Source organism: Pseudopodoces humilis, chromosome 2 (assembly GCF_049639895.1).
Source record: "Pseudopodoces humilis isolate 2021_Gansu_Grassland_sample_001 chromosome 2, ASM4963989v1, whole genome shotgun sequence".
Lineage (NCBI taxonomy): Eukaryota > Metazoa > Chordata > Aves > Passeriformes > Paridae > Pseudopodoces > Pseudopodoces humilis.
The window spans coordinates 59,661,502-59,678,384 of NC_142201.1; the positions used below are offsets into that span (position 1 = coordinate 59,661,502).

General features: G+C 39.1%; 1 protein-coding gene across 8 annotated transcripts in view; it reads right to left on the reverse strand.

The window, feature by feature from the left end:
• ENOX1 (ecto-NOX disulfide-thiol exchanger 1) overlaps positions 1-16,883 on the reverse strand; it is a 307,218-nt gene that overhangs the window by 68,651 nt on the left and 221,684 nt on the right. For all 8 annotated transcript variants that reach the window (XM_088068185.1, XM_005516390.2, XM_088068196.1 and 5 more), the window contains one exon: positions 10,943-11,155. In XM_088068185.1, coding sequence (XP_087924311.1) covers positions 10,943-11,155 — 213 coding nt within the window. The remainder of the gene's footprint in view (positions 1-10,942; positions 11,156-16,883) is intronic.

Genomic DNA, 16,883 nt, shown 5'->3' on the forward strand with positions numbered 1-16,883 from the left:
GTTCTTGTTGCACCAAGATTCATTTGTTTTCCCATAGATACCTTGGAAGCCTAAAGCTGGCATAATGTTTGTGGCTCTGGGGAATTGGAAGACAAAACGTGATGTACCCATTCCTGATCAGGATCAGATTTGTATGAGTAAATGATCCAGCAGACCACAGCCCATAGGAATGGTAGATTCACCCCTAAGGAGAAGCCATGAAAGGCCCATATTAGCTGAGAAATTCCCCAGTTCACTCATGTTAATTCCCCAGTTAACTTATGTCTGGGTAAAACTTGGCCAGAGAGGCCCCAGATTTTGGGCTGATATCTCCATAATCTGAGTCTCACTGCTGACCATGGTTTTCAGATTATTTTCTGATCTCCAGGAAGAAATTTCCAAAACTATATAGCAGGTCATATCTATCTCTCTAGGGCACCTTGAACTCCAGAATGCACTGTAGTGTCAACTATGACTGGTAAGTAGAATTATTAAGTAACATGAAATATTCATTGTCAAACATCTGTTAGTGAGTTCTATGCTATATCAAATTTTCATTGACCATATGCAAAGCTGTTTCCTTACTAAATTAGGATTTAAAAAAACACATTGTTCTGGAAGGGTCCATAACATGTCATGTTTTTCCCATCAATATAACTTACAGGATGTAAGTTATTGCATCTTTCCTAAAGACTTATTCTGTGGCTGCTAATTTAAGTGGCGTGTTTTGGACAAAGGATTATTAGCTAATTGTTTTTCTGCTGTGTTATAAATAGCTAGAAAGACCCACACAACTAAGCCTAGAGTGATATGCAAATGCCAATGTTTAACAAAGGTAATGTAACTACAACACATTTTATTAGAGGTGCCAGCTCACAGTAAGTACATTAATAGAAAGTTTAAGCCTTGGTTTCTGCTGCCATAAGGAATGCTACCTGGAAAAAGTATTGCTATCAGGTATAAATGTAAAAACAACTCTAGAAAAAACAGCAAAAGAGCAAAAACCCAGAAAAACAGCAAAAATCCCTTAAACAATGCCTGCAGAAGTTGAATAGAAGATTGTACTAAATGCAAAACTAGAATATCTCCAGAGCAAGAAAATATTTGATACAAGATATTTGAAAATTGTACTACCAAAGAAAAACAAAACTCAATGAGAACCAAAGTGTAGCCTCGTCTGCAGATTAAGAGGTAGAGAGAACACTTTCACCCTGCATTACATTTATCAAGGAGTCAATTTTAAATACATGATTGAGTGAAGGCTGAAATTTACCTCTGGGTTCAGGAGTTAAGAAGCACTCAATTTTCCTTTGCTTATTGCATTATAAGCTGCCATGCATATTATTTTATACTATATATTATAACATATATAATTTATAATAGAAAAAAAGAAACAAAATAGAAACAAAAAAATGTGCTAGAATAAAAACAAAAGCCTTGGCTGGCAGAAGAAAGAATCGGATTTCACGTAGAACTTTACTCTAAATTCCACCAATTAAGGACACAGGATGAAAATGGCTTTGCACTAAATTACTGCAAGTGTCAGAGTAGAATATACAGCAATTTAGCACCGAAAAATTCTGTAAGAGTGCGACAGTTGACATGAAGGGTAAAAGAAAAATTCCACCCATAAAATTACAGTGTAAAGGAAACTGTTACAGTAAATGTATAACACACTTTTCAAATATAGAGTCGCAGCACAGGGAGGATATAGAGTTGGCGTGGTTTGGGTCAGAAGCCCTGTTGCTGAATTCTGACTAAGCTGCAGTCTGCCAATCGATTTGGCTCCAAGCCCAGCAAACCAAGGAATTACAGTAGTCAAGGCTGGATGCTGTAGTGAATGAATTAGTCTCCAGGTCAGTTTTGGATAGGGAAGAGAATACTTCTGGCAACAGTCCTGAAAGGCATTTGGTAATGAACTGAACAGAACTTAGCATTAAGTCCAAGGCTAAAACTTGAATACGTAAATGACATGTGACATTAGTAAGCGAAATGGTAGACAGATTGCAGAGTAATGAAAAATGTATTATTTTAATTAATTTCAGCCAAACACTCATTCTTTTGGTTACGGTACTGTTTACTTTCAAAAAAGAATTTGTCTTTCTCACTTTTAGAGCTGAAAACCTGCAGCCTCTCCCTGTTACTCAATTCTCATGCCACAGACGGAGAAACAGATGTGATTGCCTTTGACTAGCAGAGGAAAACGTAAGAGTTGGAAATATCACCCTGGGGAAGACTGCAGATAATGCAAGGGATGAGTCTTAAAGTAAAGTAGACCACAGCTGGATACATAAGCAAAGGCCATTATAGACTGTATAATGAAGATACAGGTTTTGACAGCTATGCAAAATATCTCACCTGCCACAAATAAATGCCTTAGCTGTTTCACTTTGTTTTTGGTTTTGTTCAGGTTTTCTGTTTGTCTGTGTTTTTTAAAAACACTTTTTAAAATCCACAGTTATCTGCAACTCTATCAGACAAATTTGGTCTGCATGCTGCCCAGATGCCTGTAGGTTCCTTAAGAATAACATGATAAAGGAGACAACCATAGGACTTCACTATTATATCCCCAAATTCCACCTTTTTGGACAGACTGAGAGAATGGTGCCTACAGTGATTTATCTCCCAAATAATTTTGCTGTGTGGGTGGTCAGATTGCAAGGATGCCATTCCTCAACCTGCCCTTCTACCAATAACTACATCTGTACTAGCCATCAAAAACTGCCAGGGACCATTCTTGTTCCCTGAAACCACATGCACAACATGCTGAGTGTCGTCCCTGCACAGCAGCACTTCTCTCTTCCCAAAAAGATGTTTTCCTGGGAAACTACTTGGCCTGTATCAAACTCTAAACTGTACCACATTTTGTAGGAAAACACTAGCTGACCCAGAGCAACAACTTTCTAACAGACAAACAGTATACTGTACACACTCAGCTTTATTTAACCCTGCAGACAGAGTCAGGGGGGTCATCCCTTTCTAGCAGTCTCACCTTTTCTGGTATCATCCTGGTACAGAGGTCTCAGCAGTGAAGAGAGCAATTACACGACTTACCAGAGGAAGAAGGATGTTTTCCTCTTCCATCTACCCTATCTCACCTATCTGAATACTAGAAAGAATGTCCTCTGTCTAAATTACTTCTACATTTCCTCTTGACTAGCATTTGAGAAGAGCAGGGCACGTGTGTGGGTTCATGCTTGGTCCCTCTTCCTGTTCCATCTGACTCAGAGTGGTCCTAGTCAATCTGTTTGTATGGGTTATTAAGAAGCTGAGTGAATGTCAGTGGTCTATACATGGGTGATGCAGGAAGAAATACTTCTTTCTAATGCAATAAAGAGATCCTTCCACATAGACAAAGAAAAAAAAAGTACTTATACCACAACACTTACTATAACCCCATGTCTTGTAAGAATATCAAAATCCTGTGTCAGCAGCCATTGTTTTTCTTCCTCCTTCTTTCAGCTAAGAAACCCAGTGGGGAACAGTGGAAGAAGGAGCATTATGGGGATACTAAAAGTGCCCAATTTATAGGATTCATACAGAAACCTGTGCAGTAATTTGTCTGAGGCATGTATATCAGCAATTGATAGTTCTAGAAATAGGATGCTCCCTGCTAAAATTTGAAATAATAAAAAAAACCCAACAAAATCAATTTAATTAAAGATAGCCCAGTTTTCCCTGCAAGGCATTGCTGGAAAATCTGTCTACAATTTAAGCTTTGAAAATCTTCTAGGTTGTGAAACCATGGTTTAATTTACAACAGAGAAACTGACAGCTTAGTGTAACCGCAAGAGTTGGCGCCGTGCCATGTGATAAATCACTCGGACTCAACAAGACCATTCACCTTCATGTCATTTCTCAAAACACAGGAGCCTGACATCAGACCAGCACAACACAGTAGGGCAAGTACAAATGTACAGTACCTGCTCTTTCAATGCCACCATCTTACTTTACTGAATGGACTTTATGGACCTTGTGTTGACAACCAGAAAAAAAAAAACAAAACCAGAAAAACCTCAACTTCCCCCCTCCAACTCAAAGGAAGATGAAGTGAATCCTGCTTTCTTCATTGGCTTGACAAGATTGCAAACCATGCCCAAAGTACTACAGTAATTAGCTGTTCTTTCTTTTCTTGTTAGGCACACCTTTCTTTTCAGTTCCCAGATGTAAAAATAGCAAAAGTGGGAACTACCATTTTTAATAAATCTGGCTAAAAAGAGAACTCCCAAGGAACTCTGCAATGTAGGAACATCATAAATGCGACTAAACATTGCACGTCCCATTAAGTGAAGTAATAATTATGCAAGAATCTAGCAGATTAAAGTGTTCCTAGGGAGATTAGGAGGACTATATTTGTTTGGGGCATAATATGATTTCTTTTGCTGAAGGAAAAGGATAAAGATGTGGATGAGGAGGTTTTAACGCCATAGCCTCTTCTGGCAATCAAAACAAAAAATTGTCTCACACACTTTAGGTGTGAAATTTACTTCTCCATTTGTTGCTATACCTTATGTTCCCTTGCCTGCCATGACTTCTTCCTTCTGTATTTTTGTTCCTTCTGTGCATGTCCATCTTTCTCTCCCACATAGTCTATCCCTTTCCAAAACATTTTACTTGCCCCATAACATCTCTGTCATAATCACAAACTAAATAATTTGTAACAAATCCATTGATTTGACATGAAGCATGACTAGTGCACAATGAAGGGAACAAGTATTTCAATCACTCATAGTTGCATAGGATTATTCATAATTATAAGGTTTATTCAATCATTTTTAAGCAGTCTGAACAGCTTTAGATGTGCAGACCACATGGTATGCACAGCCAACTCATCCTTTTGGGTGAAACCTCCATCTTTCTTCCTTGCCTAATGACTCTTCCTTCATCCTTTATTTCCACAGAACATTTACAGCTCAGTTCTGTGACGCATCAGGCCCTTAACCTTGTCTCTATTCAGCAAGGCAAATCAAAACCAAGCACAGATTTCCACGTGGCTAAAGCACATGCTTCTTTGCCTTGAACCTGGTGTCATCATCTAGGAGAAATGCAGATTCCAGGCAAGTGGCATGAGTTGTCAAAATAGACTGAAATCTCTTGGAAGGCAGTGCTTTTATTTTTCTGCAAAACACCATGCATATTTAATGGACTACATTATAAAACAAAACCCCTTAAAAGTAACAGAAGAGCTTCTGTTGAAATTCTGGTCATGCTGAAATCGATATCAAGATTCATATTGACTTTAGGTGGAGTGAAAGCTACAGACAATAGAAGGAATGCAGAAATTCAAAGAGAATGAAACACAGAAGAATGAGCTATGCGAAACACTACAAATTGCAACCACAAAAGGTTATACTGCCAAAAGAAAGGGAGGAACTACAAGAATGCAAGGTAAAATAAAAATGGAGTCTTTCATCTCTGTTCTCTGCCCCTGCCACAGCATCTTCTATAGAAATGTTTTTGGGAACATGTGTGTATGAGATATAAAATCCCATAGATAGGACAACTGAAAAAAGAATAAAGAGATCCAGCTGAGCTTTACTGGACAAATTATCAGTATAGAAACAAGCCAAGAGCACACTGACTAAATGAGCTAACAAAAGGAACTGGATGGATTGTAGAGGTTATTTTGTACTTAATTTTTTTTTTCTTTTTTAGAAATGCATCAAGGTAGAAAGTAATAGTGGCAACTAATGGCATGAATGATTAATGTTTTTGTATTATAATGGCATTCTATGACACCAGCTGAGAACTGGGCTGTGCTGTAAAAACACATTATATGACTCAATCTCTTTCACAAAGAGCTTAATGATGACCTAAAAATTGCACATAAAGTAAGCTCATATTTTTGAATTAGTCAGTGGCAAAGGAAAGAAAGACTGTAAGGCTGGACAATTAAAGAGCAGGAAAATCCTTTTAAAAGTTGTTATTAATGTGGAGCAATTCACAGAATACTCTGGAAAGCATGATTGTATATAAAAGATCTGACTGTTAAGAGAATTTTAACCAGCATGTTTTCAATATCTGTAATGAAACTGGCTTAATTTTTAGTATTATGAGAATAGTAAAAATGGAAGGATTTTTGGGAGAAAATAATGAAGTATGGAATTTAAAGCAAATCAGATGAGACAGTGATTTTAGCAATCACCATTATATCAATGTATATTCTATGTTTTCTAAAGCAAGAGAGCAACTTCTGAAATGAACCTGCAAAGAGAAAAACAAAACTGATGCCAATCATCTTTCTGAAGTGAGCTCAAAAAGGATTTGTAACATTTTTCTTACTTTTTTAATATTAAAAAAAAAAAAGCAGATTTTATCTGTGAAGGCACTGATAATGTTAAAACAGATTAAATCATATCCAGGGAGATCAGAGAATGAAAATGAAGAAATCTGAAAGGAGAAGAATTATATTCAGTCTACTGAGAATGCTTTTCCCTTCAGAACTATTTAACTACAATTTTTTTATTTTTTTTTGGACAAGGGGGTGTAATTTGTATCAGGTACCTACCACCTATTTGATAAAAAGTCAATGTAATCAAATATACCTCTGGAGTCCTTTAGTAGAAAGAAAACTCAATGTGACAATTGTGTGATTCTCAAAAAGGGGCACATGACACACAGCCTTATCCTCAAACCTTTGATTCTTCCTAAATGGACAGGCCTACTGAATCAGCTCAGAGTTGAATCTAACTTTACTTCCTGTTTTACCAATAAGGTCTGAAGATGCTTAGCCACAGGCAAAGCAGGTAAATCATAATCCATAGAATCATACAATGGTTCAGCTTGGAATGGATCTTAAAGATCATCTGGCTTCAACCTCCTACCATGGGCAGAGACATCGTCCACTAGACCAGCTTGCTCAAAGCTCCATCCAGCCTGGCCTTGAACAATTCCAGGAGTGGGGTATCCACAGCTTCTCTAGGCAACCTCTTCCAGTGTCTCACCACTCTCACAGTAAGTTTCTTCCTGATATCTAATCTAAACTGGTCCCCTTTCAGTTTAAAGCCATTCCCCCTTCTTCATGTTCATCCTGGACATCAGGAAGAATTTTATCACTGTTAAAAAATTCACTCTTCAGCTGGAAGAGGCTGCCCAGGGTGGTGGTGAAGGCACCATCCCTGGAAGTGTTTAAGAAATGACTGGACATGGCACTTAGTGCTATGGTTTGGTTGGCATGGTGGTATTCATTCAAGGGCTGGGCTCAAATGATCTTGGAGGTCTTTTCCAACCTTACTGATTCTATGATTCTATGTCATAAAATCTGGCCAGGGGGCTCCATGATAAAAACCACACTCCCACTGTTCCCCCACAGGCACACGAGAGACTGATTCACAGTCTCTGATGGGGAACTGGTTTCAGAGTCCACTAAGTCCATTAATTCATTAGTAAAATGGACAAAAATGATGGAATGTCATAGTCTGCTCAGTAACCAGTCATGGGGGATGTCTCTTCATTACAGTGAATTGTATACTGGGACACTTCCACCACCTTGTGTGTCTTACTCTAGATATCAAATTAATTTTTGAATATGGAATTTTTATTGACCTATAGGTATTTTTGTCAGTCAAGGGAGACTGCATTTAATAGTCTGAAAACTCAGTAAGAGGTAGACAAAGTTCACAGTGCATGGAGAATAGAGTCAGAGGAGGTAATTGCAGCTTTGATGTAGTCTAAAAACCACCAACACCCCAAAAGGGATATCTCTAGGGCCTCCATTTTCCTTAAACATGACAGTCAACATCTGTAAACCTTAGGCTGTTAGGTGGTTTGGGAGGAAACGCAACACAGATTAACAGAAAATCAGGGGGCAGTGTTACATGTATCTAAGATGCGGAAGTAAAGTAGATGTCAGACCACAAAGACAGACCTATCCAAAGTCCTTGAAAACAATCCATACTTTAAGCACAAATTGAAATCTAGAAAAATCAAGTAATTTAATAAAAAGAAGGAAGTGGACATTTTTCTCTCTTTATCCCTTAAATAACTGAAGAAGCACCATACCAAGGCTAAGACTCCCTGTAGCACTTAAATCAGGTGCTATAAATTTGTGATGTGACAACAGTAATACACTTTATTTCACAGATTATCCTGGCACAAGTTCCTTGATCAGGTAATTAATTCACGTGTTGAGCAATTGACCCAAATTTTTAGGGGTAATCTGCTCAGTAATCTCCTAAATACCTCAAGGCACAAATTCGTAGCAGGGATTTCAATGCCTGTATTTCTTTAGTAGTTGGGCCATAAGATGAAATGTTCTGGTCACAGTAATCCTCATTAATAAGAAAGTATTTTCTACAGAGACCCACTAAGACAGAGTGTGTGTATGTGTGTGAGTGTGTATGTTCCAGGTGAGTGCACCTGAAGCCAGTTTTTCTTTTTCACTCCCCATAACATTCACTGCTGGCATTTTTATCTAACTCTGAGTTCTTCCCTGATGCTACAGCCGTCTGCATCTATGCTGTACACAGTAAGTGGGATTAATCTGCTCTGAACAGGGCACGTAAAAAGTGGGACATCTGGTTCAGAGCTAGGCCCCCTGTGAATCCTCTATGGGCAGCAGAGAAAAACTGGCATATCCAAAGGATGATTCATCTCACTGGAAGAGCACCATGAGGTCAGTTTGATGACTCATTCCATGGAGATTCTTATTTTTCTCTTCCGACTGCAAAGAAAACCCAGAATGGTCAGCTCCAAGCTGACATCTGACCTAGTTCATGAGAGAGGACTGCCACATGGTATTTTTAAAATACTGTAATATTTATGTCAAACGGCCACACAGCTGCAGCATTACACTAGACTTTTGGATCCTCACTGAAAAAGAGCAGAAGTGGGTTTTGTCACTCTGCAGAATTTAATAGGTCACACACACCTATTCTGGACATCTTGTATTTTCAAATTCTTCATCATAAAGCAACTGACATATTGTAACCAATTATGCAGAACTGTGGAACAACAATGGAAAAAGATGCATGAAAATCATTCCTCAGATCAATTCCTTTGAAAAAGGGAGACTCATTTCAGAATCTCCATGCCTAGCAATCTTAGGCATATGCATGTGTAAAGGAAAAACGTCACCCATCTGTTCGCAGCAAGTTTGCAAGGAATTTTAATAAGACATATTAGTGCTAATAATGGCCAATGTTTATGATGTTTATAAAATAAACAATGGGGAACATCTGGAAAACTTGTAAAACTTGTTCTTATAAAATCCATAGTGTAACACCTTTCCCTGAGGCTGCTGTTTGCTGACCTTGTCCTCCTAGGCAAGATCTGTCAGAAACTTTCTTCTTCCAGACACTGCTGTTACTGTGGCACTAGGAAACTCACATTTTCAAGCCAAAGCTATTTCTGTTTCTGTAAATTCAGCATTCAGCACATTACAGGAACAAAACAGATAGCCCAAACTGCAAATTTCCACCTGAAACTACAGGGATCTCTATTTCCAAGTGACAGATGTTCTACAACAGTTGGTGACAAATGGGCTAATTTAGACTGATTTAACTAAAGTTCAGCCTGCTGACAATGGGGGACTTTTTTGAATGCAGCTGAAGAAGGCATTTCTGAATGCTAGAGCTGGCTGTCGCACACAAAACTAGAGAGGCCCTGGTGTGAACTGAACAGCCCGCCATGCGTGGTGCCTGCATCTCTGTGATTCACACTGGCTTTTAGATGCTGATACGCAAGACAATATTGCCTAGCAAATTACCAAGGGAATTAGCTGGTCTTTTAAATTTACTCTCTGAACATATGTCCACAGAAATCAATGTATTTGGCCCAGGATCTTTGTTTCTAGGTTCTCGCATCTAAACTCTTAAATTAGGATATATGCCCTATGGTGAATTGGTCTTCTGAGATGCTGAGCTCTCCATCACTTATGCAGGAAGCTTCAGTGGCTGCTCCGCTAAGCCAGGCAAGTCCATCCAAGCTTATGCCTTCAACCCTAACTTTTAAAGGATGTTCAGTGAGGAACAATAAATAAATTGCACAAAAGCCTTTAGGGCTTTTTTATTTAAATGTAAAGATTAGGGGTATGATTCAGAAATTACAATGTAACAATTTCACTGTCTTCTATCTGGTAAATTATCTTGGGTTTTGTTCTCAACTGGCACATGAGAGCTAGCTCCAGGCTTCACCTTTCTGAGTATAATAGCGCCTCTTCCTTGAGGAGCCATGAGTAGACATGTTAAAAAACACCAACAATTACATCAGTTTTCTTTCTCCTTTTTTCCTTGCCTTTTCTTTTTTTTTCTTGAACTTTTCACCTTCCTCTCCTCTCCGAAAACTTCTAGGCAAGTATCCTGATCATTGTTTTATGAGGGAACCTCGTTAAAGTAAGTTCATTGATTGTATTTCTGCACTAAGGAAATAGCTGCCAGCACTAGATATTTAAGACAGTTTATCTGCCCAATTAATACTTGCATTGTATCAGCCAACCAGTCCTGATGCCAGCAGCAGTGCAGCATGCTTTTCTTATGTGGAGGTGGCCTTTACCTGTGAATATATCCCTAAAAGTTACTGGATTCTACTGCCTTTTATCTACACCCAGGCTAAAAATATTACCTAATTGTGCTCTATTCTGTAATTGACCTAGTTAACTACTGCCACACACAGTACTACAGACCACGTATCCCTTCTCTCAAAAAAACCATGATCTTTTCTCAGAGCAGTGAGGCTTCTGTCTTGTCCATTCTTGAAGTGTTATGTCTACACAAAGGTAGACATTGTGAATAGAGCACGTCTTCATCTATTAATAAAAAAAACTACTGAAACTTTGCTCACCTTGAATAATAAGTTCTTAGGAATGGTCCTTGATCCTCCAAACTGCCATAGAGTATGGAATAGGATGTGAAGTAGAGCATGACTGCATTGCAACTACTTACCCCCAAAAAAACAAGCAAAATGATAAAACCACTACCACCACCACCACCATCACTACAACACTGACAAAAAGGGAGTTACTTACATTGAGTGAGGATCCCTGTTAAGGCATTTTTGAAACTCTCCTTGGCTTGCTCCATTTCTTGCTCGTGAGCTGCCTTTTCGTTCATCAGCCGGCGGACGTGGCTGTTGGCTGACTGCACCATGGAATAGAACTGGTTTGCAGAGCGACGATTCACCTCGCCTCGCTCAATCCAGGTGAGCAGCACCGTGATGGCCTCGGAAAACTTGCTATCATCTAGAACAATCAAAGCACAGGTTTCAAATTGCAGGCATAAATAGCCTGCTGAGAACACATTTTCTGCTCCATGTCACATTAAAATCACCATAAATCCTGCTTGCAGTATATCATTTCGGGCAACTCTTGTGTCCTTTGTTCTATCAGATGTAAGAAGCCAATACAGCCGTACGAAACTACATAAATCTTCCTTCAAGACTTGTCTTCTCCTCATTCTAACAGCTTTCTCACAACAAATAGCAGCCTCCTCCCCTTCCCTGTGGCCTGAGTCTTCACTTTCACAAAGTCTCCCTTAAGCCATTCAGTGATATGGAATGACCTTACAGCGGGAGTGAGGAGACCTCTGTGGTACTGGACTCACTGCGGAAATTAAATGTGTCTGTGTTAATCTGCTCAGCCAAAAGCTCAGTCTTGGAGCTTGGGCTCAGCCATACTTCTGTCAACAGATTTCACTGACATCATGTTGTTAATTAAGGAACAATGTTGAGGCTGAACAATTCCTCCTCAAAACACTGATTAATTACAAGGGACTGCTTTGAACAGATGATGTGCCTGCATCCATTTTGTATTATTTGTTTTGTACTATTTGTTTTATCTTTCACATTATATATGTATTTTTAAAGGATTCCAGATGAATCCAGGAAAACACCTAGATTACAGCTTCACGTTTACCATTCAGGTAACGAAAGTTGATTTTCTCTGCAGAAAGATTGCCAAAATTGAAGGCTAGATTTTGTACATTCCCTCCCCAGGTAATCTTCTTTCCTTTGACAGTGCTCTCAGCTTCCTCAGAAGACTCTAAGCGCAGCATCCATTACACTTCAGGCTTCATCAGGATTAAGAAGAAACATTTCTTTTTAAGTCCCATTTAGACTGAACTGCAAGAAAATATTATTACAACGGTGTCTTCCTGTGGAACCATTTTCGCACAATTCGATATCAATTTTTCACCAGGATTTTATTCTATAAAACTTCAATTTCCCAACAACTCATTTAAAATATTTCCTCTGGTCCTTTTTGGTTATGTTTCTTTATATATATCTCAGATGGTATGCATACCTTTCTATAGGAGACAGTATACGGTTATGGTGGGAAGATGTAGCATAATCATAACCAAACCTTAAAACAAAAACTGGAAAATACTAAACCCAGCCAACTGTGTTACAGGACACAGAAACATGTGACACAGTTTTTAAGACTCTGCATTCTATGTACAAAGAATAATGAAATACTAACTGCTAAGTGATGATTTTGGCTTTTATTCTGAGTTAATAATCACTTCCCTAAAAGGCGAGTAGCCTAAAATACAGAGAGGAGTAGTGACATGTTCTGTGCCCACAGCCTCTGAAGAAGAGATTTTTACATTTCTTGATCTTTAACATCTTATTAACTGAAACATGCTTTCAGCTACAGCAATAAGACTTTCTCTCCACAGCTGAATAGGCATATTCACCCAAGATCCCTCAAGAAAAAACTGCAAAATAACACGTAACACCCTCCCTGTGTACAGTGGTGTATCTGCTGTAAAACATTAACATGCGATTCATTATCACCATTTCATTAATTTTTTGCCGGGCAGGAAGAGTCAGATGGGCATCCTTTCTTTTCACATTGTCCCCTTGGATTAGACTCTACTTCTGAGCTTTGCTGGATACATATGCAGCAGGACTGTATTAAGTGGCTCTGACGAGTGAGGTTGGCTGAATATAGACCCCAGAAAAGCCAAATGTAAACAAGACTCGTGCAAAGCCTCTTCACTGCAAGAAAACACAAGGATAAGGCTCTCCAAAAGACTTGGGCAAAATCTTTAGCCTGCTGAATTGCATGGGAACTGGATGTCAAAGATGCAATATAGCCAAGAACTCATCCCTAGAACATAATGTTTATTATAATCACACTAGTAAATAAGAATAACCAGTAATGGTTTCTGGCAATGTTAGCATGTTTCCATGCATGAGGAAAATCAGCAGCACAGAAATATCCTCCCTTTTCCTCATTTTAGTCTCTCCCCAGTACTCATTTATGTGTTGCTTTGCTACAGAGTCTCTGTGAAATAAGAACACACTCCCCTTGTTTTGTTTTTATCAGGCACAGTGGGTGTCTGTAAGGGATGTTCGTAAACATATCATCCTTCTGCCACACAGATTCTACCCATTTAAAAGGACATGCTAAAAACAAGTATGTTTTCATCATACTGTACTTCCAGGGAGCTGCAGAGGTCTGTGGGACTGCTACAGTTAATTCACAGCTCTGTACGAGCAGGAAAAAATCCTTTCATTGGTAAACATCAGCATCTTCATTGATTACATAATTAGAAGGTACATTCAAAAATCCTAGAGGGTAATATATGCACAAGAGAAGCAGATTAGTTAATAAAATCTTTTCTCTACAGTTTTAATATTTATTTCACCTTAATTTCTAACTTATATATATTCTTGTCATATCACCCAGTGACTGGTATAAGGTAACTCACCGTGAATCCATTTTTTTCATCCAGAATACTCTTTCTGAGCATTGAGATTGCCTTAGAAAATCAGATTTTTATATGAGATTATATTTATATGAGATTGTTCATTTCTTTTTTAGTTAGTAGATAAATAGTAGAAGAAATGCAGCAATGGAATCTAATTTAAACAGAGCATGAACTGCCTTATGATTGCAGCCGTTCATTAAAAAAAAATAAAAACAAAACTCCTAATTCTGTTCAAAATTATTCCCTCATGGTAGGATGCACATAATTATACACTGTTTAAAAACACACTCTTCAAATAAATTCCTTTATATAAGACATGTTCCAATATGCAATTGTTCTTTTAAAATAAAGCATGCGGCAAATTATTTGTTACTCTTAGAGCTTTTTCCTCCTCCAAGTCACAGCATATTCTAAGCAAATAAGGTAGGCTTTATCAGTCCCAATTTTGCTGTCTGTTTAATGGTGAGTTGAACTGTGCCCCAGAAGTCCCTGCTTCCCTCAACTGGCTGCAAAGGGAGCCTGGGTTGGCCTTCTCCTGTATCAACATCTCTGCAACAGGCCCACATTTGGTCAGAGAAACCCCAACCATTCCAGAGGTGCACCTGCTGCAAACCTTCACCCAGCACCTGCACCCTGCAGGGTGTCCCCATAAAGGACAGCTCTAACACAAGCTCTGACAACTTCGTGTCATTTGAAGATTACCCATCCATCGAGGATGGCTTGCTGGGTCGATAGAGATTTCCAGGTGCTGCCAGACTCAATCACAGGGCTCTAGAGATAAGATATTTCAAATTCCTCTTATATCAACTAAAGATATTTGACATTTAAATCCTAGCTCACAACTTAGATGAAATGGAAGATAAAGAAAAGAAAATGCATTCCTAGAGCTGCCCAGGAAATTGTTAACAGGAATATTTCTATGAAAAAAGGGAATAATTGTTGACAAATATTTTGCATTTTTCTGCTTGTAATTTGACCACCTCTAAGCAAACCCAACTAGAATAAACATTTAATTGAAATAGCTGTGACAACAATTGTTACAAAATGGTGTCCTGGGATAAGGTGTTGGAAACAGGTTTTATTTTCAGCCTATGGAGTTTCCCTTGTGTAACACAGGGCAGAATTCAGCTCAGAGTCCCTTCAAATGTGACTATTTATCTCTCAGTGTTAAGCACCTCTATAAGGTGCTTTCACAACTTAGGTGATGGTGTCTATGGTCTAAGCCATTAGAAAGGCTAAAGATTATTCCATCACTCTGAAGCCAGGCATTCAAACACTCTTATTTCTATAATTTGTACATTTATAGATACATTGCACCCCTTCAAGGTGTTCGTGTGAGCACTCAGCATGACTGTGCTGCAGGGCAGGCAGAGAAAGGACAAGAGCGGTAGGATACGTCCCTCCTATTTTGCCTCTGATTAACAGCCTGTCCTCTGCCAGCTGCAGCAGTGCCATGGGAAGATGTGCTCCCTGCCTCATCCCCATGCTCAGCACTACCCCTTTGCTCATGGTTACACCGCCCTCAGTCTGCTTGGAACTGCTTGGAACTGCTCAGACTCCAGTTCCAGTTTGTCAAACTGGGCCCAGTTCAGTTATAGCAGGAAGGTGGCACCACGCAGTTCAGGATGCAAACTTCCTCATTATGGAAAACTGCAGCCAGAGCAGGATGTATGGCCAAAGTTACTCTTAATCTGACTTCTGACTTGATAATTTATTAAACTATAACCAAGATTTCTAAACTGCAAAGACTGAATTCAACAGAAAAAAGAATAAACCTTAGGAGGTGACTGCTGTGGCTGAATCAGGTCAGAGAAAAGGTTCTCTAACCTCTCTCATCAGCAGGCTCAGCCCAGCTCCCCTGTGCATTGGGAACAATTTGCTTCCCAGCACACACCACTTCTGGTGCCAAAATGACAACCTATTTTTCTCTTGGCTTAAGAGCTTCTTCTGTACAGAGTGCCTGCCAGTGACCTAGAAACACAACTCTTCAGTCTACTACCATCACCTTCTTTTTTTCCCTGCTCAAATCCCTTATATAATTGTACCATGCATCACACACATCAGTCTAGTACTTTTGGGATTAATAACATTTTTAACCCAGTGGCGTTGCATAACAAGTGAGAATCAAGAAATAAAAATTCTTACTGCCAAAGGGTTCTTTTAAAGAATGATTAATATCCACCTTACTATTTTTTAAATAGCCTTAACTTCTATGCTATAACCAAGAAACTTTTCCAGTTATGTAACAAATGTCTAGCTGACACTAGATTTGATAAAAATACGCGTATATGTTCACTAAAAGATATTTTAAAAAGTAGTTTCTCCCCCCTAAATAATCAAACTCTTTTTTTTCTTTCAAATTAAATCACACAAGATTCTTCCAGGGGTGGGTGTTTCATGTCAGACACAGAAATCCATTATCTTCTCCTGCTGATGCCATTATTTCCAATGAAAAGTAATTATGAGGGTATTGAGTTTCCTCCTTATTTCTCAAAATCACACCACAACCTTTCAGATCAGTGAGCTGCCATTTCCCAGCTCTTAGTAATTAACTTGAGTAATTTTGCAGTGTGGTACATTTAATCCAGTGGGCTTGTATTAAAACCTCAAAATCTGAGTTGATACAATACAGGTGAGGAGAGGGAGGATGCTTTTAGTACTGCACTGAGTGTTCCTCCTGTAGGCTTTGGGAGGGAGGTGCCCAGGGAATTGGGTTACCAGGTTGCTGATAACTGAACCCACCTTATGCTCTTCTGCCAGCAGACAAAAGTGCCCTCACACTGTGCCTGCTCACAGCCCCTGTGCGAGGCTCTGGGAGCCAGATGTATTGTGCCACAGCAGATGTCAGCAGCATATGGAAGAAGGAAGGAGAAAATGATAATCTAAAACCAGGAAGGGTGCGTGAACAGATTTGATGCTAAAGTGTTGAAACATGTCTGTTTCAGGGCTCTGTCCTGATATACCACTAATAAAAAAAAAATGTCCGGAGTCTCAGCATTTAAACCTGACATTCACTGGTTTTGTTCACAGGATCTCGCTTTGCCTCCCCTTCTGATGTAGCTCTGCACTGAATTCAATCATTTCTGGGTGAGTCTTGGCTCCCTGCGTAACTGCACTGTTTCTGCAGTGCTCCACCAGTCTGGCTCCCAAGCGCAGGGTGATCATGAAAGCAGTGTATTTTCCTTCTTAGAGAAACATCCTATCTCCCAAGCAATTAAATGTTGTTTATATTTCAAACGATGCGCAGGAGTTGAG